The 25,000-nt window shown below is 39.8% G+C and overlaps 1 protein-coding gene across 3 annotated transcripts in view; it reads right to left on the bottom strand.

The window, feature by feature from the left end:
• LOC122638018 (zinc finger protein castor homolog 1-like) overlaps positions 1 to 25,000 on the bottom strand; it is a 90,669-nt gene that overhangs the window by 40,488 nt on the left and 25,181 nt on the right. For all 3 annotated transcript variants that reach the window (XM_043830632.1, XM_043830626.1, XM_043830642.1), the window contains 3 exons: positions 13,889 to 13,984; positions 13,067 to 13,551; positions 11,993 to 12,332 (listed from right to left, as the gene is read on the bottom strand). In XM_043830632.1, the coding sequence (XP_043686567.1) occupies positions 11,993 to 12,332; positions 13,067 to 13,551; positions 13,889 to 13,919 (856 nt within the window). In that variant the 5' untranslated portion in view covers positions 13,920 to 13,984. The remainder of the gene's footprint in view (positions 1 to 11,992; positions 12,333 to 13,066; positions 13,552 to 13,888; positions 13,985 to 25,000) is intronic.

Here is a 25,000-nt window from a genome sequence, read left to right on the forward strand (position 1 = left end):
AGAGAGAGAGAGAGAGAGAGAGAGAGAGAGAGAGAGAGAGAGAGAGAGAACCCTAAAAATAAGATGACTTGAAGGATTGCCTTGGAAGCCTTCAAACTTTTCACGTTAATTCGATAAAAAAGCGGAAGATTAAAAAGAGAGAGAGAGAATTACAAGGAGTACAAAAAAGAATGAAAAAGCGGAAAAAGTAATCCTCAATTTTTCATAGATTTGAACAATAGAATAATTATGTAATTTAATGGTTCCAAAATTTAATAATGAACTAATCAAAAGGAAAGGATTCGAATTAAGAAAAGAGATAGAAAGAGAGAGAGAGAGAGAGAGAGAGAGAGAGAGAGAGAGAGAGAAAATGAAATTACTCGAAGGATTATTTTAGAAATCTCGAAACATTTATTTTCTCTTTCGTTGCTTTCATGTTAAGTCGATAATGCAGTGGAAGATTAAATAGAGAGACAGAGATAGACAGATAGAAAGAAAGAAAGAAAAGGAAGAAAAAAGAAAAAGAGGGTCTCAATTTTTCGTTAAGCCAGACAGCGGAATCCCGTCGTATAACGTTTCCAAATTTTAATATTTAACATCGCCTTTGGGTCGAGGGTGTCAGGAGGGATGGTGGTAAGTAACGCGTTCCGCGAGATAAAGAGGGAGATGGGCCCCGCGGGGCCCATTTTTAACACCTAACAGAAGTCGAGATGCCTGGCTGTGATTAGGCTCTTCTCTCTTTCTCTGTCTCTCTTATGGCAGGCTCCGATGCGTCCGGACATTATCCTGTGAGAAATTGGCGGCCGTTCGTTCCTTTGTTCCAGGCGATTTTTTATTGACTCAAATTCTGAAAAAGAAGGATGAGGAGGAGGTGGAGGTGGTGGAAGAGATGGTGGAGGTAGAAGAGGGAGTAGGGTGGTGGTAAGGGTGGGGGAGAGGGAGAGGGACCCAACGAAATGGCGGTTGTTCGGGACGACGCGGCGGTGGCCAAGTGCGTTCGCGCGCACGCACGTGTGGGAGGCTCGAGTGAGAGTAAGAAAAAGATGAAAAGCGAGAAAGAGAAAGAGAAAGAGAAAAAGAAAGAAAGAGAGAGGGGGAGAAAAGAGGGAGAGAAGAGAAGAGAACGAGTATTAAGACGGATAGGAGGTGGAGGTGAAGGTGGAGGTGGAGAAGGAAGAGAACGAAAGAGAGAGAGAGAGAGAGAGAGAGAAAGAGCGGAAAGAAAAAAGGGCCAAGCAAGGAAGGAACAACTGGCCGCGGCCGGAGCACCGGTCTGCGCTCATTTTTTCTTCTGGCCGAACCCGAAAACCCTTTTATGCCCACCCAAGATTAATTATCCTCCATATTCGAAAAATGAAACGGTCACGAACAAAGGAACGCCGCGAAAGACTCGCCGATATATGCCATACGATCCGCCATCTTCGAAAGCTTTCAGCCGATGTACGGAAAGAAGAAAAGAAGGAAAGAAGAAAAGAAGAAGGATAGAGAGATGGAGAGAAAGATAGAAAGAAAGAAAGAAAGAAAGAAAGAAAGAAAGAAAGACAGACAGACAGACGGGTAGACGGATAGATAGAAAAAAAAAGAAAATAAGTGAGAAAACTAAAAGAAGATTTTTCAAAACTATTTCTTTCGATATACGATATCGATCGTACGGTTAACAAAATCCTGATAATGGAGGGACGAGACGAAAAGAAATTTTCAAAAAGAGCATTATTAGCATCATCGTTTTTAAATCGAAAATTCCGGTCGCGCGAATTTGAATATCGCATAATGTCGAATTAATGCCGGAAATTCGACTCGCGGGAGCCCCGTAGCAACGAGTGCTGATGAAAAGATCGAAAGAAGGTTTGAGGGGTGACGGGTTGACGGGGTAACGGGGAAGGAAAGTGGAGGTAGGTAGAAAGGTGTAGAAGGAATATATGAAGTTTTATGGCGACCCCTATAAAGGCTCTTTCGCGTATGGAAAACGTCGCGTCGTGTCGGTAAGGCCCCTTCCTCCTCCTGGGCCCCACCAGCCAGCACTACTTCAGGCCACCCCTCTACCACCATCAGAGAATTCTCGACGGCACTCGCAGCTATGGATCTTGCGTTGTGGAAGCCCTAAAATTCTCCAGGTCTTCTTCTTCTTCTCTTGTTCTTGTTCTTCTTCTTCTTCTTCTTCTTCTTCCTTCTCCTCATCCTCCTCCATCTTCTCCTCTTTCCTCTCCCCCTCCTTCGGGGCACCACTGCTTTTCTGCTTTTTTCTGGAGCAAAAGGGTACTCCTGCTCGTCTTATTTCGAGCGAGGTCGGGTCCCATCGGCGCGTCCTTTCTTTTTGTTTGACATAATTTAAAATTTATGAGTTCGAGAATCGGTTATGCGCGGCTTCTGCATCCCTCTTTCCTTCTCTCTCTCTCTCTCTCTCTCTCTCTCTCTCTCTCTCTCTCTCTCTTCCATTCTCGTCTTCTCCAACCACCGCGAGGTTCCAGCACAGAATTTGAATATTAAGATTAGGCCCGCTTTAATGCCGTCCCCCCGTACTACGGATCCTCCCTCTCTCTCTCTCTCTCTCTTTCTTTCTCTCTCTCTTTCTCTCTCTCTCTCGCCCAGTTCGAATCGAAAATTCGCCAGATAAATGATTTCGTAGCGTATAGCCCTTTCGCAAAATTTCACGATGGGGCCCAACCTTTCACGCGCATTAAGCTTGCTCGATAGGAGCATACCACTCTTTTTATTTCCTTCCTTCGCATTTGTATTCGAGATGATGATCGCTCATTAGCGTCGTAGAACGGTAACACTGTATTGGTACTTACATACATATATACATACATATATACATACATAAATATATACATATATACATACATATATACATATATAAATATATACATATATACATACATACATACATACATACATACATACATATATACACACATATATAATATATATATACATATGTATTCCTCCCATATCGAAGTGACAACGAAGGGAAGGAGATGGAACGTTTCACGCCTGGAAAATGCTATCTTTACACGCTCGAGAAGTTCGCAGTGTAAGAACCATCGAAATGAAAAAGAGAGAAAGAGAGACAGAGAAACACAGAGAGAGAGAGAGAGAGAGAGAGAGAGAGAGAGAGAAAGAAAGAAAGAAAGAGAGAAGTTCATTAAGATCGTCGAAACCATGGGCACCGTATTAGGTTGGACAAACTGGTTTTCGCGGATCTTTTCTCTCCCCTACATCATCCGGCGCATCAGGCCCCGGATAAAAGGGTCCTCGAATTCGGCATGGCCCTTAACCCTTTATTTGGTGATGTCGCCCTCGAGCAATGCGATTTTTCTACTACGACGAGAGAGAAAGAAAGAGAGATAGAGAAATAAATAGATAGATAATTCTATTAACGTCTATGATCATATTGAATAAACTTCAAAATCGATATTATAAATATGTGTGTGTGTGTGTGTGTGTACATACATATATATAAATATAATATATTAATTAAGATATTTGATTACACTTTTTAGAACTGGTAGATGGAAATTAATTTGATTGAAAATTGTTGGCAATTTCATTCGCGGCATCTTAATTAATTTGGCAAGCGTAGTTGAAATTCTTGGCGAGCAATGCCGAAGCTAAAGAGAAAGAGAGAGAGAGAGAGAGAGAAAGAGAGAGAAAAGACATTGTCTAATATATTATCAAGGAAAAATATAAACACATGAAAGGACTTTTTCCAATGGACTGTACCCGAGAAGCATGTGTTTTCGGCCATTCGCACTCCTCCCACCATTCTCCACAGACATCAACGTTGATTCTTACTGCTTTCTTTCGGTCACTATTGACTCGCGATGAATCCGAATAAACGTTAGAATCCTTTCTTATTATAAATCATTATAATTATCAAAGTACCATTACCAATATTTGCTATCAAAATCAACGAATGTTTAAAAATCCAATGAACGTTGTTATCGGTCGATCAAAAATGTGGATTTCGTAGGTTGTACATTACTTATATGGAAGGGATTCGATAGAAAATCTTCAAATATATACATATACATATACATATATCTATCTATATATATATATATATGTATGTATGTGGGATCAAAGCCCGCAGCAATGTTCTCCAAGTTAAAATTTCTCTTGGTTTATCTGCTTCTCACGAAAAGGCACGATCGGTCAAAGAGATTCTGGGCCAGTGGCATGTCTAAATCCTGTCGTTGTCCTCGTGGCTAAGAGCGAGCTAAATACACACATATGTTTGTGTATATATATATATATATATATACATATAAACATACATATGTACATAAGTATGTGTGTGCACGCGTGTAGTCGGCAAAAGGAACGAACAGTAGAGAAAGAAAGAGAAAGAGAGAGAGAAGTAGGTATCCTCCTCTGCTAGGAATGCCTCCTGATGGATTGGTCATCCGTGATTAATTTGACAAGCTGACTTTCTGGTTTTCGGAGACTGACAAGGGAGCCTGGAGTCCCGCGCCGCGGGGCCTAATGGGCCCTCTCAGCCACGACGCGTCCGGCTCCTATCTCAGCGCACGAATCGACCAGTTCCGAGGAGGTGGGATTGTTTGAAAAATTAATCGAACCTCCCGAACTCTACTCCTCCGTGGAAATGCTAATGGTGGTCCACCTTTTTCTATCGATTATGGTTATCTACTCGAATGGATGATTCGATCGAATCACTAGATAACGACTTGGTCCTTGATTTAACATGCATAAAAAAGAAAGAAAGAAAAAAAAAAAAAAAAGGAAAAGGAAATTTTCCAAGCGGATGAAAAAAAAAAGGGGACAAAACAAAAAAAGAAATATTTTCGTTCGTCAAGAATCGATAATCGATCTTTAATGTCTCAAATAAATCAAAAGATCGTAGATCCGCACTTCGTTCATTTTCTATTTAAATGGAATATTCTTGTTTCCGAGTGTTTTTTGAATAACTTATAAACGTAGAATACAGACGTACGAATAGAAAAAAAAAGAAAAGAAAAGAAAAGAAAAGGAAAAAAAGAAAGAAAGAAAGAAAGAAAGAAAGAAAGAAAGAAAGAAAAGAGCGTAGTAAAAGCGTCAAGAGCGTATGCAGTCGACGTACAGAAATCGACTAAAGTTGTAACGCGCGGGATATAGTGATCGATAACGACCGTCGGCTTGGGATCTGTACAAAGGTAGTGTAATAAGCGGTAAAACTCGCACCTCCTTGGACGGCGACTCCGTTCGGAATACGACACGAGTTTCGCGAGAGTAAAGCGATAAAACGATCTCCTCCGATGTTGTTTGCCCGGTATAGCCGATCGTTAAGGGAAAGGAGAATGCACAAAGTGGAATTAGCGTTTAATAAGGAAAAGCGTTACGAAACAATTTGCCCGGAGGAAGAAGAAGACTGGTGCGTGCGTTTCGATGATCGAGCCAGCCTGCTAAAGTAATAAAAGAAAAGGAGAAAAACAGAAATTGATCGTAGTGAGTCAACGGTCCTCCCTCTCTCTCTCTCTCTCTCACCCTCCTGTTAGCACTGTTCGTAACATTAGTCATTGTATAATTAAAGCTTGTCTTTAGACCTTCTTTTTTTTTAGATTTCTGAAGAATAAAAAAATAAAGAATAAAATACAAGAGGAAAAAAGGAAGAATAAAATAAAAAAGAAAGAGAGAGAGAGAGAGAGAGAGAGAGAGAGAAGAAAAAGAAAAGAATAGACTCGAATGATTCTTCCCGTTTGGTACCTAACTAACGTCTAACGTTGACACCAAGACGTCGGACGGATTTGATTTCGTAAGAAATCGACGACGAGAAGAAGGAGCAAAAGGAAGAATAAGAATAAGAATAAGAAGAAGAAGAAGAAGAAGAATAAGAATAAGAATAAGAAGAAGAAGAGACTACGAGAAGTTTTGCGCGAATGAACGGGGAATGGAAAGAGAGACGTCGAGAGATCGACGTAGAGCCGGAATTAAACAAATAATCTTGAGCGACCGAGGGAATCCGTTAAGGCACGAAAGCACGCCCGGTAAAAGGATCCTATTGAATTCTAAATTTAAACGAATGTCCGAGTGTCAGCGAGCTGACGGGCAAAATAAACAAGATGCCGCGATGGAGGAAGGGAAAAAAGGGAGAAAAAGAAGAGGAAAGAAGAAGAGGGAGGAGGAGGAGGAGGAGGAGGAAGAGAAAGAGGGAGAGAAGGAGGATAAGCTATGGTGGTGGTGGTGGTGGTGGTACCGATGGAAACGAAAGAAGAAAAGAAAGAAAGAAAGAAAGAGAGAAAGAAAGAAAGAGAAAGAGAGAAAAGGAGGCGACGATCCCACGAGACACTTGACTTTTCGATTCGTTCCACTCGTGAAATGCTCATTGACCTCGCTCGTTTCGTCGATTCTACAAAAAAGTGGAATCCCACTGGCGAGGACTCCAAGAAGAAAGAGTGTGTTGTGGACGAAGGGAGAGAGAGGAATACGTCTCTTGAAAATTCTCTCTCCTTCTCTATATTCCCTTTCTTCTTTTTCTTCTTCTATCCTCCCTTTTTTCTTTCTCGTATAGCTAGAGTATAACAGGAGGGTGGTGGTGACGGCGGGGAGATGGGGTGGGGAAGAAGGGGGAAGAAATAGGGACATCTTTAATGCAGCAGAAAGTTGATAGCTTTATCGTCAGAAAAAGGCTCTCACGAAGGGAATTAATGTTCTCGACGTAACGAGCTTTGAACTTTTTAGCTAAACGCCAGGAGATGCGTCCCTTCGCGTGATTAACGTGAAGTCGATCGAACGACCGACAGACCGACCGACCGACCGACCGACCGATTCATCGACCGACCGACCGACCGACCGACCGATCGATCGATCGATCGATCGATTCATGAAAATAATATAAAGCAGGCGTTAACGATTTCACTTTATGCTTTAATAGTTTCGACGAGGAGTTGGAGAAGGACGAGTAGGTAGGGGTGGCTAAGGTGGGGGAAAGTCGAAGAGAGGGATCGATTAGAATTCCAACGATCGATCGATTATTCACGAAGAATATCCAATAAACGTCGTCTTTCATACACCCACGGACATTCTTCTGATCTTGTCCGTTTAATCTTTGGTAGAAGTTTGAAACAATGGTCTCTGGGAGTGTCCGGATAATTTCGCAAAAAGCTGGATTCCCACGCGTCATCGATTCGTATCTAGCTAATCGAGAAAGAAAAAGAAAGAGAAAGAGAGAGAGAGAGAGAGAGAGAGAGAAGAAGAGAGAGAGAGAGAGAAAGAGAAAAAGATATAAAGAGTAGACTTGAGAGGACTGTACCGCGTTGGACGTCAATATTGAGTCCCTCCTTCCTATTCTCCGTTCTCTCTGACTCACAGAACTTAATTGACGAACAAAAAAGCCGAGGAGATCCAATTGACCCGGAAGCGGACATCAACAACGGGAGTGGAAGGAGTGGGAGTAATACAAGCTTGGACTTAGATAACTACGAGTATTAGAGGAAAAGGGAATAATTGAATGAATGATTGATAACGGGACGAAGTTCAAATTCCTTTGTCGATATCAATCCTGGTATTTTTCATAGGAAAAATTACAAAAGGAAAAAAAGAAAGAAAGACTAAATACAAGACGATGATAAAAATAAAACGAATAAGAAATGTGGAATGGAAAAGGCGGGCGTGTATCGAGAACGGCAAGGTTCTTTCTTAAAACGAGAAAACGAAAAAGAACAAAATAAAGAAGAAAAAAGACGAAAAAAGAAAAAACTAGAAGAAAAGGAAGAAGAAGAAGAAGAAAAAGAAGAAGAAGGTTGAGATATTTTTCTAGGACGTAAAGGGTACCCTTCGTCTTCCGCAAGAAGGGAGAATTCGTTGAAGGATATACACGCTTGCTCTCGATTCAACAGGTCGCCGTGTCTCGAAGGTCTCCGACACCTCTCTCTCTTTCTCTCTTTCTCTCTTTTCTATCTATCTCTCTCTCTCTCTCTCTCTCTCTCTCTCTCTCTTCGTCATCCAGGAGGCCAAGCGCCTTTGTCCAGCTTGTGAAGAAAGAGCTCCGATTTCTATCTCCAATCCTCGTAGAGTCTTAGCAATCCACGCAATCGTGTACCGTATTGCTCCGTAGCACGTCCTCCTCCTCCTCTTCCTCCTCTTCCTCCTCCTTTTCCACCTCCCCCTCCTTCTCCTCCTCTTCTACGTGTTTCGAGTGGGGTTGTTGCACGTGGTGGAAAGCATAAAAGCGCGCGTAACCAGACTGATCCTGATCCCTTCTCAAAAAATCTCTACGATTCGATCTACCTCTCCCTTTCCATTCCCCCCGAACCATTTCCAACCATTCTTCTCTCATATCTCTCTTCCTTCTCTTTCTTTCTGTCGTTCTTTTTCTTCAATAAAGTTCATACGAAGAACGAGATTTTTCTTTCCCGTTTTCTATTTTCTTCTTCCTATCCTTTTTATCGGGATGATAGTCGTAGATGGTGGTGGTTGAGACGAAAAAGGTAATAAAACTTTCACAGATGTTTTTCCATAGATCCATGGTTGCTTCTTATCAATCGAATTTGATATTCGTTTTGCCTTTAGTTTTTTTTTTCTTCTCTCTCTTTTTTTTTTTTTTTTTTTTTTTTCATTCACAACGGGTGGCGACGACACGGGAGAGGAGGAAGATTTCTTCGTCTCGAAGTAACCAAGAGATAATATCATTTTTGAAAAAGAGACTCCTCGTCCTATCAGTTAATGAATCTCTCTCTCTCTCTCTCTCTCTCTCTCTCTCTCTCTCTCTCTCTCTCTTTCTCTCTTATCCACACGTGCGAAGATTACTCTCCGCGAGAAAGAGAGAAGGATAAAGACGATAGTCCGTGAATCTTCAAGACACGACAATGGAAACGAGGCGGTCGACGAATTTCGAAAAGGAGAAAATAAAAAATGATCCTTCTTAAGAGAGATAAAAAAAAGACAGAGAGAAAAAGAGAGAGAGAGAGAGAGAGAGAGAGACAGAGTCCTCGGATCTCCTTCTCCAGAGCCTGCATGCTTGCCTGCCGTCCAGCCGACTGTCCGTCTTCTCTTTTCATCCTTGCTTGCCTTTTATCCGGGCGGAATGATTAATGGGTTCACGGAGGCACCGCGACGGTACCTTCTTCTCTCTTTCCTCTTTCACTCTCTATCTTTCTCTTTTTCTCCTCCCCCCTCTTCTCTCTCTCTCTCTTTTTCATTCTTTCTTTTTTCTCTCTCTCTTTCTCTCTTTCAGTCGACATCGAGCACAGCCCATCTTCCGTCGTTGCACGGCTTTTCTGCTTTCCTTCTCGCCAGATTATTGACCTCACCACCCTCTTCCTCCCCTTTCCTTTTTTACCTTCCCTTCTCACTATCTTTCCATCTTTCTATCCACTTATCTATCTATCTATCTATCTATCTATCTATCTATCTATCTATCTATCTATCTGTATATTTATCTATATATCTATCTATCTATCCATCTATCTATCTATCTTTCATTACTCGTAACACATGCCAAGACGTATCACTTTTCTAAGGTGAAGCCTGTGATACGATTAACACGATCACGATTAAAGAAATAAGAAATTTAATGTAGGTAAAGTCTTCAACGTTCCTTTTTTTCTACTTTACTTTACTTTTCTTTTCTTTTTTTTTTTTATCTTCTTCTTCTTATTTTTTTAATTCGAATAAGGAGAAACGACATGATTCTCTATAAAGGCTTACCATCTCGCTTCAACGTTTATTGGCACCTATTTTAAATGCCGTACAATAATACTCGCCGAGTAATCCTTTCTCGAAACGAACGAGGGCATTACTTCCTTGTGTTCTTTTCTTTTCTTTTTTTAATCTTTTTTTTTCGTCCTTCATCTCTCTCTTTCTCTTTCTGTGTTCTACGAGAAGCATATAGCCACAAGTCGTGCCGCTTCGGCGGCGATCGCATGATAAATCACACGAGATTTTTCGGTATCAATCATGGCCGATTCTTGGAGTACGCGAGATGAGATGCGCTGTTCATCTTTTGTTCAACGAAGAAACGACGTCGACGTACGGAGTGGCGTCTCGAAAAGGAACGAAACAGCCGGTGCTAACACTTCTCTTTGATGTTTCAACTCGTTTTCGCGAAGAGTTCACCGATTCTAAAACTTTATCTTTCTTTCTGTCTCTCTCTCTCTTTCTTGAGAACTCTCTTGAAGTCTTTTGGGCCTGTAGGCTTCGAATTTCGAGGCTCGACGAACCGTGGCTCATTCGATTTCACGGCCTAACTTTTCGTGAATTGGTGCAACGAGAACGAGACAGCTTAATTGAAACGAATAGGAAGAAAAAGAGAGAAAGAGAAGAGAAAGTGTTGTAATATGGAAAGAAAACGAGAAAAAAGAAAAACTATACTACTATACCAACTCGAAAAAGGTCCGTTCATGTATTATACTCGAAGCGACAATGAAGTTGCGATGGCAAAGCCCAACTTAGGGTCCCTTTAGATCGACGCGAGGTTAACATATACATAATGTATGAATATTGAGTGAGGGAGCTTCGAACGATGTCAGGGATGACTCACGAATTGAGAATTCGATGGTCATGAGACTTTAGAACTTAGAATTCCGCTAATCCGTGAGGATCCTTTTTTTTTTCTTCTTTTTTCCTTCTCTCTCTTGTTTCCTTCCTTTTTTCTTGATCTTACGCGTTACCCAATTTTCAGAGAAATTAAGAAGACGAATTAACGTGTTCTCCTTAAAAAAGAAAGTAACGAACAAAAAAGAAAAAGAAGAAATTAAATAAATGAAAAAAAAAGAAAGAAGGGGACAAAAAAGAAAGAATAAAAAAAACTACGCTTGTCTCACAGTTATATTAATATTCCATACATACGTAATGAATTTTTTCGAATATTCCGAGATCAATGTGAATTATGTTTAAAAAGAAAAAAGAAAAAAAAAAAACAGAGAGAAAAAGGAATGAAAAGAAAAAGAAAAGAACAAAATAAAAAAAGAAGGAGGAGGAGGAAGAAGAAGAAGAAGAAGAAGAAGAAGAAGAAAAAGAAAACAAACAAAAAGAAGCGCGATTTAGAAATTCGTCGTAGAATGATGGAAATCGTGATTGGAGACAAGAGCAACGCGAACATACAAATATACACATTACTATATCTATATCGACGTTGTACGTAGGTAGAACATACACTTAACAGCAACGGGAAACGATGACGCGGGCCGATCTCAAAGGCATCCATCGATCGCGAGGCTAGTCGACGACGATGCTTCGCGTACTCCGACCGACCGACTTTATGAGTTATAAGTCGGCCATCTTGCGAGAGCCATCGCATATTCACGTGCGCGCATATGCGATGCACCGGCAATATGTAAGTGCCACATTCTGTTCTGTGCACGTACAGTCCTCCCTAAAAACCACGCGGCGTATACATCTATAAAAGGTTTACTCGCTTTTCGATCGAACGTCATACAGACAGCGAATACGTTTGAAATTTATATTAAACTTTCGTAATATTTTTCTATTGTAAGAAATAGAGAGAGAGAGAGAGAGAGAGAGAGAAAGAGGGAGGGAGGGAGAACGAATGAAAAGATTTTATCGTCGATTGCGAGTCCAAGGCCAAAGTTCCTAAATTGAATGGCAGCCAATGCCAATCTGGTCCAGTCGAGCTAACAATTTCGTCGGATACTCTGGTTCAAGTGGTTCTAATTACCGACAAAAGCTACAGAACCGGTGCGATCGAAATAATAGCTTTTTCTCATCGAGAACGAAGAATGAGTAAGAGAGAGAAAAAGAGAAAGAGAAAGAGAAGGAGAGAGAATGAGAAAGAGAGAATGTAACGGTGAGTTCAACGACGAGTTTGCGAACACGAAACACTTTTTTTCTCGAGTGACGCCCACTCGCTAATAAAGTTACTCTCTCTCTTTCTTCTCTTTCTTTCTTTCTCTTTCTCTCTCTCTCTCTCTCTCTCTCTCTCTCTCTCTCTCTCTCTCTCTCTCTCTCTCTCTCTCTCTCTTTTAGTCTTTCTAAAAAGAACAAATTCGAGTTTGAACGAAAGTCAAATGGTAAAGCACAAACTTTTTAATTGTTTTAAACTCATCGAGTGACTTACCTTGACCATGTTGACCAGTACTAGGGTTCATGAAGGTAGGTGGTAGCTGTCGACTGACCGATTTCGCGAGTTCACCACCGGAAAGACCATAAATCGCTAAGAGTTCTTGCATAGTCGATTCAGCGTACTCTCTCATTCCTTCGAATGGTTTTCTCTCTTCGCATTCGACTTCTACGTCACCATCACCGTCACCATCACCATCACCATCGCCATCTCCATCTCCATCCTGCATTCGATCGTCATCGAACGGCGTATCCTGATCGTCCAATCGACCCGAATCCGCATCTAGGACTACACTTCCGACACTTTTCTCCGAGGAGTCCGAATTTGGACTCCTGGCCTGTTGACGGAAGAAAAAAAAAAAAGAAATATTAAACGTCCCGTTAAACTAACCAGATGCGTGTTGTCAGATCAAACGGGTATATTGATTAGCGTTTAATATTATGAGCGATAAGAGCGATAAGAAAATAAAACGAGATTGCCATTAAAATGAGATTGCCAATAAATAGATGGTAATAATTACAGATGGCTCATTCGTTTCTTCTGAGAATAACTCGAATCATTTGCAATCGACAATAATAAAAAATAATAATATTAATAATAATAATAATAATAATAATAATAATAATAATAATAATAATAATAATAATAATATAAAGAAAAAGTAATATATTTAAATGATATACGAAATGATATACTGTATCCTATTTAACTGGAAGATGTCAGGTAAGATTAGAGTCATGATTAATTCTTGAATTTCTAGAAAGGTGGTTAACTTTTGAATTCCGATGAGAGATAGCATTATAAATACGAACACACGCGTATAGACGCGTGTAGAGACATATGTATTATATATACCTATCAAACTACAATATACCGAATAAAAACGCATACCTACTTTTTAATGTTGGGAAAGAAGTAAATTGAAGGATTTCGTTAGAGGCTCCAGAAGAATATGAAAAGGGAGAAAAAAAAAAAGAAAAGAGAAAGAGAGAAAGAGAAAGAGAGAAAAAGAAAGAGAGAAAAAGAAAGAAAGAGAGATAGAAAGAAGCAGAAAGAAAGAAAGAGACTCGCCTCCGTGCCAGGAGAATAGAGCTTCTGAGAGTTGAGCCGTTCGAGGATGAACTTGTGCCCGAGGGAATCGCCGCTGTCGTCGTCGACGTCGGAGGAGGGCGGCCTCGTCGCGACCGAGAGGTCCATCGGGCTGACCTCGTTGTTGTTCAGCCTCTGTTGCTTCGACCTATCGTCCGTACCGACAGCAACTGGCAGAAGCATCGTTTTCCTCTCGTATTCGAGGATCTCGTTCGAGGTTGGCACTTCCTCGACACCAAGAAGAAGTTCATCGGATTCTTGCTCGTGTTCCTCCTCTCTATCAGATTCATCCGATACTTCGGCCATACGGCTGTTTATAGGTTTGAAATTTTTCCGCTTGTTCCGTGGCTTTTGGATACTCGCGATCTGCAACTGGGCTTGCGTCTCGTATCGGGACTCGCCGTCCTGATCGGCGGTGCCCCTTCGAGTCGTCGCGTAGTTGTAGACCGAGTCGGACAGCATCTCCGCTATTATATCGATTAGAAAACGATTAGACAGTTTTCTTTCTTTTTCTATTTCTTTTTTTTTTTTTTTTAATCCTTCCATCGCCCGTCCCACTATCACCCTAACTCACCTAACTCACCTCACTCTCCTTCACTACACCCCTCCAATCGTTTATATTGGAAAATTATAATGTTGCGAAAGAGTTTGTTTTCTTAATCGTTCTTAGTCGTAAACGTTTAAAAGAGAACTCATTTTTCTTTTCTATTATGAACGTTATATTACTAGAAGCTAATACACATTTTCTTACATAATAAAGGAGGAAAAAAAAAAAGAGAGAAAAAGAGACGAAAGAAAACTTACTGGGTCCATACGGGCTGGTTACGGCGGACATCTCGAACCTCGCCAAGAACCCTCTCCTCCCTCTACCCAGTCTATCTCTCTCACTGCTGTATCATCCTGTAACAAAAAAAAACAAAAGCAGAGATACAACACTGACGTCAGGTTTTACGATTGGAAGGAGAAAAAAGAAAGAAAAAAGAAAAAGATAAGCTCGACATATAGTCTTTTTCTGTCTCTATCTCTATCTCTCTCTCTCTCTCTCTCTCTCTCTCTCTCTCTCTCTCTCTCTCTTTCTCTGTCGATCTATCTATCTACCTATTAGTTGTGTTGTTTGTAACGTTGATTTTTCTTCGACTCGACTTCGATCGAACTCTCTACACGTCTTATTACATCTATCTGCATATATATATATATATACATATATATATATATATATATACACGTTATACATATCTCTGTTCATACGCGTATAGGTGTTGCTCGCGTTGTGTTACGCGTTCGAGGAGGCTTAGTAATGACGTAGATTTGATTGAATTAGCGAGGAAGAACACTCGGCCTATATTTCTCTGCGAGAGCTCGAAGCTCGTTTTGCTCGTTGGCGACCCGCTTTCCAAGGATCGTCGAGTAAAATTTTTCTTCGTCGATTGATTATTCGATTATTATTTATTCGATTTTTGGAAAATATAGTTCGTTAAAGAAAATGATATATAGATGTACATAATGGGAACTCACACTTGGAATATGGATAATTGGAACGTCGATTGGTTTTATCGGCCATCGGAATGTTGCTTTTAAAAGTACAAATTAAAAGTATCTAATTAAATAATTAGATACGTTAATACGTTCGAAGGAAGTATTGAAGAAGTAAAAGAAGAAGTTGAATAGAAGGAAGCAAGAAACGAGAAAACGTGATAAATATTAACGTTCGATCGATCGTAAGGTACCTATAATAATCGAATGCTAACTTCATAGCTTCATCATAGCCTTATAGCATTGACTTCCCGATGAGAAATACGGATTGGAATTTCAATACGTTGGAAAATGACTTTTTATTATTAGCTAATTTCAAACACATACATTCGAACGCACATATCTATCTATCTATCTATCTATCTATCTATATATATATACTCATACATATATAGATATATAGATGTGTGTATAAAATCTGAATGTATTCAATAAACCCATTTACCATCTGTCGTCTCCATAGAGATAATTAATTAATGCTGACAAAAAAAAAAAAGAAAGAAAAAGAAAATATCTACGAAAGAAGAAAGAGAAAAAGTAGAAGAGAAAAATGAAAAAAATAAAAAAGGAAAGAAGTCAAGAAGTTTCGAAAATTACTAAATCTATCGATAGGTTAACGTCTTTGTTCCTAACCATCTCGATCCGATCGTGAAGTCGTCGTCGAGCTCTTGGTAGAAGATAGAAGGAAGACATAGTCTTCGAAGTGGGATTCGAGATCGAGACTCTTTTTCGCAGGCTATACACAGAAGGGATAATTAACGTCTGTTAGACCGAACGCAGAGGGAACGGGCCGGGCTGTTTCACCCCACCATCGACGCTATGGGGCGGACCTTGAATACATTATCACCCTCTTTGCACGTATAATACTTCAGTATATACGTACCTACATACATACATATATACATACATCTATACAGTAGTTCGAATCAGTCCGAGTACTTACTTACTTACTTACTTACTTACTTACTTACTTACTTACTTCGAATCCGATCTGCAAAATTTTATCTTTAAACTCTCTCCTTCTCTTCTTCTACCTCTTCTTCTACCTCTTCTTCTTTTTCTTCTTCTTCTTCTTCTTCTTCTTCTTCATCTTCATCTTCATCTTCTTCGTTTCATTACATACGCACGTACTTACGTTCCGTCGAACTCGATGGGAATACGATCGGTTGAAGAAAGATAGAGAGAGAGATAGAGAGAGAAAGAGAGAGAGAGAGAGAGAGACAGTAAGAGAAGAAATACTTCGACGTACATCCGTCTTTGTTTCGAATCTAATGGACCGTTCGAATGTCTGAGCAACGAAATATTAAGTACCACGTTCCAAGAAACGAACGTCTACGCGAAACGCGTCCATCCATCTTCCCTCTTATCCGTATCTCATCGTTGGGAAGGGATAGAAAGAGAAGAAAGAAAGAAAGAAAGAAAGAAAGACAGAGAGAGAGAGAGAGAGAAAGTGTGTCTGCGTGTATGAGAGAGAAAGGAGAAAGAAAGAGAAAGAGAAAAAGACAGAAAAAGATAAAGAGAAAGAAAAGGAAAGAAAAGCTTTTTCTCTTTACGAAGAATTTCGAAGAGAGGGAGGAGCTTTCCAAAGCTCAACGCTTGCGCTTCATTTAACTCGTTCGCAATAAGTCCGACGCGTAGCTTTGTTTTTGGCACCATCCATCCATCCATCCATCCATCCATCCATCCATCCATCCATCCAACCAACCATCCGGTTTACCATCGAGTCCACGGGAAAACCAGAGAAAAAAAAGTGAAATAAGTATTCACCCTTGAAGATTCGTTACCACTCGAGATTCCACAAACGTTTGCCCTGGATTCTGTTCGACCTGTTCCACTTGTTAAAACGAAAAGTTCAATTAAGGTATTCTAAAATACCATTGATTCTTCTTTCGTCGTTTACTTTCTTTCGCTTTTTTCTCTCTCCTTTTTTTTCCTTGCTCGTCTCTCTCTCTCTCTCTCTCTCTCTCTCTCTCTCTCTCGCTCTCTCTTTCTTTTTTCTTCATGTCGTCGTACGCGTTTAGTATCTCATTTCCTTGTTTTTCCACTTTCATTTCTCTCTCCTTCCTTCCCTCTCTCTCTCAATTTTCACATTTTCCACTTCGTTCCTTTTTTCCTTTCCTTTCCATCCTTTTCCTCTCTTTTTTCTTCTCTCTTTTTTTCTCGTCGTTTTTTTCTGTTTTTTTTTTTTACTTTTTTTCCTTTTTTTTTAATTCCATTTCACTCCATTCTATTCCGCAAATTTCCTACGGCGGTTAACATCGAGAAGGACGTGCCACCACGAACGAGTGTATTATACGTATGAGTCTGCGAATATGGAGAAGTAGTTGTAATGGGCGCATGTCACGCTTTGACGCTGATGAGTCCAAGGTGCGAGCTACCTAACGCGAAAGGAAACGCGAAGGGAAAGAGAGACAGAGGGAGAAAGAGAGAAAGAGAGAGAGAGAGAGAGAGAGAGAGAGAGAGAGATACCCTCGGTCGTCTATCTATATCTATCTATCTTTCTCTTTCTCCCTCTCTTTTGCTCTATCTATTTATCTATCTCTTTCTTTCTTTCTTTCTTTCTTTCTTTCTTTCTCTTTCTTGGGATAATTGGTACATGAAGATAGCAGAACACGAAGGCGATTCGCGTAAATTAATTGCCGGACGTTAAAGCCGAGCGCGAACGTGCCTCCATGCTTACTTCTTTTCCAGGAGAATCGCAAGGCGAGACACGTACGCGACGAGATATCGAAGGTAGAAGAGAGTAGTATATATAGGTGCGAGCGCGCCTACGTAGGGGAATAAAATCGCGAGAACACCGCGGTAACACACTTTCCATTCCGCGACGATTTTAATGCGATTTAGCGCGAAACCGGTTGCCCCGAGGAACTCGATTCGAGAATTCTCTTCAAGTTCTCTTTCTCTCTCTCCTCCAGACGGTTAGCACGTGTTTCCCTTTACTTTTCTCCTTTTTTTCTTGCTCTCTCGGTTTTTTGTTTTGTTTTGTTTTGTTTTGTTTCATATCTGTTTTTTGTTTATTCAATTTTTTTTTTTACTTTCTATCGATACGAAAGAGAGAGAGAAAGAGAGAGAGAGAGAGAGAGAGAGAGAGAGAGAGAGAGAGAAGAGTAAGGAGGAGAGAGAAATTTTTATTACAATTGAAAATATTGATGAGGATAAAAAGTAATAATAATAGATCTATAAATCCCGTAAATATCAAATTGAGGACGTTTATTTCTCTTTCTATTTTTTTCTCTTTTCTCGTTTGTTTTTCTTCTTGGTTTTATTCACTCTAGGACTTTCTATCGATACGAAGGAGACATATAAAAATTGAAATTATGATTCAAAATAATAGTAATATTAATAATACTAAGAATGATAATGGATCCACAAATCTCGGATAGATTTGTAAATATCAAATCTTTTCTTCCATTTCTTTCATTCCTCCTCCTTTCTTTTTTTATTTTTTTTTTTATTTTCGATCGATACGAAAGAAAGAAAGAAAGAAAGAAAAATTGAAATTATAATAGAATATAATAATAAATATCAGATCTATAGATCTTCTATAGCTTTATGAATATCAAATCGGTTTTGCGTCTGTTTCTTTCATATCCCCCTTTTTTTTTCTTTTTCTTGAACATGTAAAAAAAAAGTTCTCTCTTTTTATTTTTTAAAAATTTTCCTCTTTCTTCTTTTCTAATTTTTTTTTTTTTTTTTTTTTTTTTTAATTCGTTCTCTTCTTTCCCTTTCCGGTAATTTCATTTTTTTTGAAAACATGCGTCGACGTTAAAAGATGGAATTCGTAAGAGAGAAGAAAGAAAGATAGATAGATAGAGGCTGATCCGTGAGAGCGAGGCACCACTCGACATAACTCGACGCTGATGCCGATGCCAGAAGGAGGAAACAAAAAACTCGGCGACGTAACGCGTTCGTTCGTCAAACACTTGAACGTAACGTTGCCAGGCCTCCTTGGACATGCCGGCTACTCCAAGAGATCTCGCGTGTTCTGGAGTGTCTCTAGCAATAACGCATTAAAGAAAGTAAGAAATAGAGAAAGGGAGAAAGATAAATTGTCCGAATAATTTCTTTATATTTCGAATAATAGAAAATCGATAAATACGTTTACTCTATATATATATATATATATATATATATATATATGTATGTATTTTGACGATATATGTATATATATTTCGATGATATTAATGGAAAGCTTTAGCACCGAAAGAAATAAATGGTTAACTCAAAGTTGACAGAAAGTTTTCGAGAAGAGCTGTACAAATATTCATACATACATACATACATACATACATACATACATACATACGTACATGCATATATACATACATACATACGTACATGCATATATACATACATACATACATAAATACATATATTTGTACATAAATACATATATGCATGTGTATATACATACATGCATATACGTAGATATAAAGATAGGTAAGAAGACCATGATTATTCGCTATGCAAATTGCTTTGATAATCGGTCGAAACTTTGCAGAGGAATATTCCCCAGATTTCTTGAAGAATTTATTTTTAGAGTTTCTCTCTTTTTCCCTCCTCTCTCTCTCTCTCTCTCTCTCTCTCTCTCTCTATATATATATATATATATATATATATATCTTTATCTCTCTTTTTTTCCAATGTTCGATACCGTTGCTCGTTCGAGTGTTTCCAAGGATACTTGACGAAAAAGAAGACGGAGAAAGAGAGAATGAGAGAATAAGATAGATAGATAGATAGATATATATATATATATATATATATATATATATAGAGAGAGAGAAAGAGGGAGAGATAGAGAGAGAGTGTGTGCAAAATTTCTCTTCGATTTCATTTCTTCCGTCCTCTGCGCGTCCTGCCGGCGCGAAATTCAAATATTAGAAACAACAAACGTGTTCGTCGAGTTAAAGATTTTATTTGCGCGATGCTCGAGCGTTAAACGTTATCCACTCATAGTGACCTAAGAAAGGGACGTCGAAGAGAAGTATGGTAAGAGAAAAAGAGAGGAAGAGAGAAAAAGAGAGAAAGAGGAAAAGAGAGAGAAGGCAATTCGTAGGGAAAAGAAAAAGAGACGAAGAAAACGATGGTGGTAGTGGTACTACTGCTAGACGATGTGCTGTTGCTGCTGAGCTGCTGGGATGGTAGAAAGAAAGAAAGAAAGAAAGAAAGAAAGAAAGAAAGAAAGAAAGAGAAAGAGAGAGAAAAGGAGGAGGGAGAAAAGGGACAGGAATTTTATTTCCGCTCACATTAATTTTAACGACGCAGAAGCGCTTGCCACAAGGCGCAGCTTGAAATTACGAATATTATGACTTCAACCAGTTCTCAGAATTCTATGTTTTTCATTCTTTAATCTCAACCTCTCGTGTTTCACACCATATCTTATGAACACATTCTCTCCCTCGTTCCATCTCCGTTTCTCTTTCACTCTCTCTTTCTTTCTTTCTTTCTTTCGTCCTCTCTCTCTCTCTCTCTCTCTCTTTCTCTCTCTATTTCTCTCTCCCTCTCTCTTTCTATTTCTCTTATTCGCTCCCGCGAATGCAAGAGCAAGAGAAGAGGGTACCTTAACGCGCGAACCGAGCGTGTGACAGCCGAGAAACACGTTCCCGAAGCTCGCGAGCCATCCTCCTCATCCCCATCCTCATCCCCATCCTCATCCCCATCCTCATCCTTATTCTCATTCTCATCCTCTTCCTTCTTCTTCTCCTTCTTCTTCTTCTTCGCTTCTTTTCATCCTTATCCTCGAAGATATTCAACGAGGACGTTCTTCTTCGTGCGCGGAAAACGACGAATCGTTTGCGACGAGAGAAAGAGAGAGATTTCCGATCGCCGATAAGGTCGAGTCATCGTTCGCATTTGTTAACCAGTTCCCGTTGATGACTTATCCAATCGAAATTTTACGATTTTCTTTAATATAGAATAACATTCGATCTCTCCTTTCCTCTTTTCTTCTCGAATTTAAACATACTTTTATTTATCGATTTACCCTATGAAAGAAACAAGGAAAGAAACAAAGAAGAAATGAATCTTAGAATCCGATAAAATGTTTTATCTAACAAGTGTCTTATGGAAAATGCGATAGGGACTCCTATCGTTCTTTGGAAAATTCGAATAACGAAATTGAAGAGTATGCATATAGTTTCTTCTCTTTCTCTTTTTCTCTCTCTCTCTCTCTCTCTCTCTCTCTCTTTTATATGAACCTATATCATGCATATAAATGCATACATTAACAACACACACATACAAACGTTTATACACGTATGATGTAAAGTAAGAGGTGGAGAAAGACACGTTCATCTTCATCTCACATTCGTCGTTGTTGTTCGAACGCAACGTTGTTGCAAAACGCATCTCTTACGAGTATCCGTAACCGTTCCTCTCCTTGGTCTTCGACGACGTTAAAAATAGAGCACGCAACGACTTACTAATCTGGTTAGGGCTACTTAGCGAACGCCGACTATTTAGACTCGAACTCGGTTACGGCGTTTAGACCGAAATCGGCACTAATGCGAACTGAGGATAATAAGAATAACCCGAGTAAACGCTGCGAACAAAACGGCTCGTTGGAGAATCTTTAAGAGCATGGTTTTACTGATTTTCACGAAAGCCGCGCTAAAATGTCTTAATGGCCGGACTTCTTTTTCTGTCTTTGTCTCTCTCCTCTTCTTCTTCTTCTTCTTCTTCTCCTCTCTCTCTCTCTCTCTCTCTCTTTCTTTCTTTCTTACGTTTCTTATTTGCATCGTATTCATCGTAAAAAAGTTTCCTTCTTCGTTTCGTCTCTTTCTATATCTCTCTTTCTCTCGAAACAAATACTACTATCTCTATTAAACAGCAATACTAGTCTAAGCTCGATGATAATTTTAAGGCTAATTAATCAAACCGTACTCGTGTAATTAATCGATCGGACATTATAATACGTTTCATTGCTAACTACCTGACTACGTTTATTCATTCTGGATAAGAATAAATTCCTCTCTCTCTCTCTCTCTCTCTCTCTCTCTCTCTCTCTCTCTCTCTCTCTCTCTCTGTCTCTCTCTCTCTCTTTATTATATTAATCTGTATCTTCGATCGAGAAGAATAAAGAACGAATAAACGGATATAGAGCCACGCGTGCAGAGCCACGTAGATACACATTCGCGTATGTACGCACGCACATATACATACATACATACGATTATTATATTATTATTATAACTAGCAAACTCTCGTATGAATTCATTCTTTATAAAACAACTTTTTTTCTCAACTACGATCTTTTCTCTTTCATAGTTACAGCACACGTGTCCCCTATATCCCCTACTCCCCTCGTTCCCCTTTCCCAACGAAAACGAGATTTCGAAAATCCGTTATTTAAATAAGCCTCAAAAGGGAGAGAAGAGGGGTAACGAAGCTGGATGATCAGAACGATAGTAGTGGCAGTAATAATACTAGTGTAGTGGTAGTAGTTGTACAAGCAGTAGTAGTAGTAGTAGTAGTAGTAGTAGTAGTAGTGGTAGCAGTAGTAGCAGTAGCAAGTAGCAGCGGCAAAAGCGATAGCAATAGCGGCAAAGCAATGCGAATGGCCCTGAATGATTTTATAAAATTAATAGTAAAGGGTAGGCCCGTCGTCCGTCTATTATGCACGTATGCAAATATACGAGGAGGAAGAAGAAGAGGGGTGACGAGAACGGACGGATCGAAGAGAGAACGGAAAGAAGAGGGGTGGTTGGTTAGCGATGGTAGCGATGTTAGTAAGGAAGGGGTGGGAGAGGGGGAGGGGTTAGGTACACGTATAGAGTAGCCCCGCGTGCAAAGAGCAGCAGTAGCAGAAGCAGCAAGCTGCAAGGCATTAAAAACTTTCGAGATTTATAGTAGCCTGGACTGGCTGGTCCGCCTCGATTCGGGGTGGCTTCCTTCTAAAAAGGGGGCCATATTGCTGGTAACGAGAAGTAAAGAGGGGAGGTTCTCTCTCTATCTATCTCTCTTTCTCTCTTTTTTTCTTTTTCTTTCTCTTTCTCTATCTATCTCTCTTTTCCTCTCTTTCTCGTTCTCATTCTCTTGAAAAGAGGGGTTACTCCTTCGTAAGAATTATTCTCTTGCGATGAAAGATAATTGGCGTCTCGACTCGCTACGTTTCCTTTCAAGAGAAAGAACTTCCTTTATGTATCTTTTTCTTATCTTCTCTTTCGCGTTTTCCCATTCGAAACTTACTTATATCGTACAGCTTAGCAAGTTCGTTCGTCCGTACGTACGTACGTTCGTTCGTTCTTTCGTTCGTTCTTTCGTTCGTTCGTTCGTTCTCTCTATCTCTCTCTCTTTCTTTCTTTCTTTCTTTCTTTCCTTCTTTCTTTTTCTCTTTCTCTCTCTATCTTCAGAACTCGCGTTACTTCACACACAAGAAGACGAGGTTGGGAAATGCAAGGGCTTAGCAAAGAGCAAGACTCTTTTTACGAGGCTCGAACAGCTTCTGTGGCCGTTGCGTCGGAAGACTGAATGCTCGCCTTCTTCGCAACAAGATCGTTTCTTTTCGAGGGTCTTGGGTGTCAGACCGACCATATTTCAGTTTGTCTTTCGAAAGTGCGATACTCGTTGATTCTCCTCGTTTATTCGCTCTCTTTCTCTTTCTATTTCTCTCTCTCTCTCTCTCTCTCTCTCTCTTTTTTATGGCAAAATGAGAACAATGTACCGTACGTCATTTTTTTAATGACATACATAAAAATACTAATATCTTTATTACCAATGAGAAATTTGAGAAATTTCATCGAATTTCTTCGAACCTGTCAGCAGAACGTCCCCGTGTGCAATCTCGTTCGAAGTCTCGATCGATTCCTAATAGCCTACGAAAGAAATCAATCCCGATGTGACAGTCGATTCGGCTTAATGAATAATGGAAAAATCTGGTTTTCTTACGGCCGAAAACCGATCTCGATTCATGCACGACGACGTACTTATCGAACCCTTTCGAGTATGCTATCTACGTACGTCCATACATACATACATACATACACATATACATACGTACAGGTACGTATTCGAAACATTACGCGTGTAACGTAATCTCGAAATTTATTCCTGTCGACGCGGGAGGTAAAAGATAAACGGAAAAAGAAACGAAAAAACAGAGAAACAAAATTAAAAAAAAAAAAAAGAAAAGAAGAAAAAATAATAATAATAGTAACAAAAAAAAATAATAATAATAATAATAATGCTGCAAGTAACGAAAAAGGAAGATAAATAAAAAAGAAAGGAGGAAGGAAAAAGCAAGCCGGCGAGATTAGCGAAGAGAAAGGAGATACGATTAGGATGGGGGGTAAGAGGAAGGGGGGAAATAAAAATATATCGGTAAAATTCCAGGAAGTCCAAGGAATCGCGAGACGCATAATTCGATGAAGGAGGTAGGTAGATTAAAGGAGAAAAAAAGATGAGAGCGAGAGAGAGAGACAGAGAGAGAGAGAGAGAGAGAGAGCGACAGAAAGAGAGAGGAGAGAGAAAAAGTAAAAAGAAAAAAAAGAAAAAAAAAAGAAAAAGAAAACGAAATGAAGAGAAATAAGAAGGAGCGAGTGGGTTTAGTCGAAGGACGATAAAGCAAAAGCGTTCGGTCGAAATACCACGAAATCCGGTAAAATGGAAAGCCATGAGAAAGAAAGAGAGAGAGAGAGAGAGAGAGAGAGAGAGAGAGAGAGAGAGAGAGAGAAAGAGAGAAAGAGAGAGAAGAGACAGAGTGGGAGGCCGTAGAATTCGACAAAGGAGGTCCAGCCCGTTCGCGAGACGATCGTTTCGTCGGTCCACTGAAAGTCTGCGTTGCAGAAGAGAACGAACGACGTTGGACCCGTGCTGTTGGGGAAGAGCCTGTTGAGAAGGTTCCTTCCGAGGGAAGAAAAAGAAGCACGCGAGTCGGGGGCCCCGCGGAATGATGAATCGTTTCTATTAAAATACTTTTTCGACGGGGAATACAGAGTGGGCATCCGGCCACGGTAGAGAGCCGCGAGTGGATTTATTTACATATTTTCAATCTGGATTAAGAGGTATAGTCGACGGCAAGAGTCTCTCTCTCTCTTTCTCTGTCTTTTTCTCTCTCTGGATCTCTCTCTCGATCTCTCTCTCTCTCTCTCTTTCTCTGGATCTCTCACTCTCTGATTCTTTCTTACTCTTTCTCACTCTCACCCGTTCAAGAGTTACAAGAGATTAGGCAACGAAGAAGTCCCAGAAGCCACGGGAACTTATCCTTTCGATGTGTGAGTCCTTCGAAAGGATTTACCCGAAAGATTGCACTTTCGGTGTATAATAACGTTTATCTTTCCACGAATTCGTTTTACTCTTGTAAAATCGTTCAATTCGAAAGTTGGAATCTTTTTTTTGAATTAACTAATATGAGAATTTCGATTCTACCGAGATAACGATATA

This window comes from Vespula pensylvanica, chromosome 1, assembly GCF_014466175.1.
Source record: "Vespula pensylvanica isolate Volc-1 chromosome 1, ASM1446617v1, whole genome shotgun sequence".
Taxonomy (NCBI): Eukaryota; Metazoa; Arthropoda; class Insecta; order Hymenoptera; family Vespidae; genus Vespula; species Vespula pensylvanica.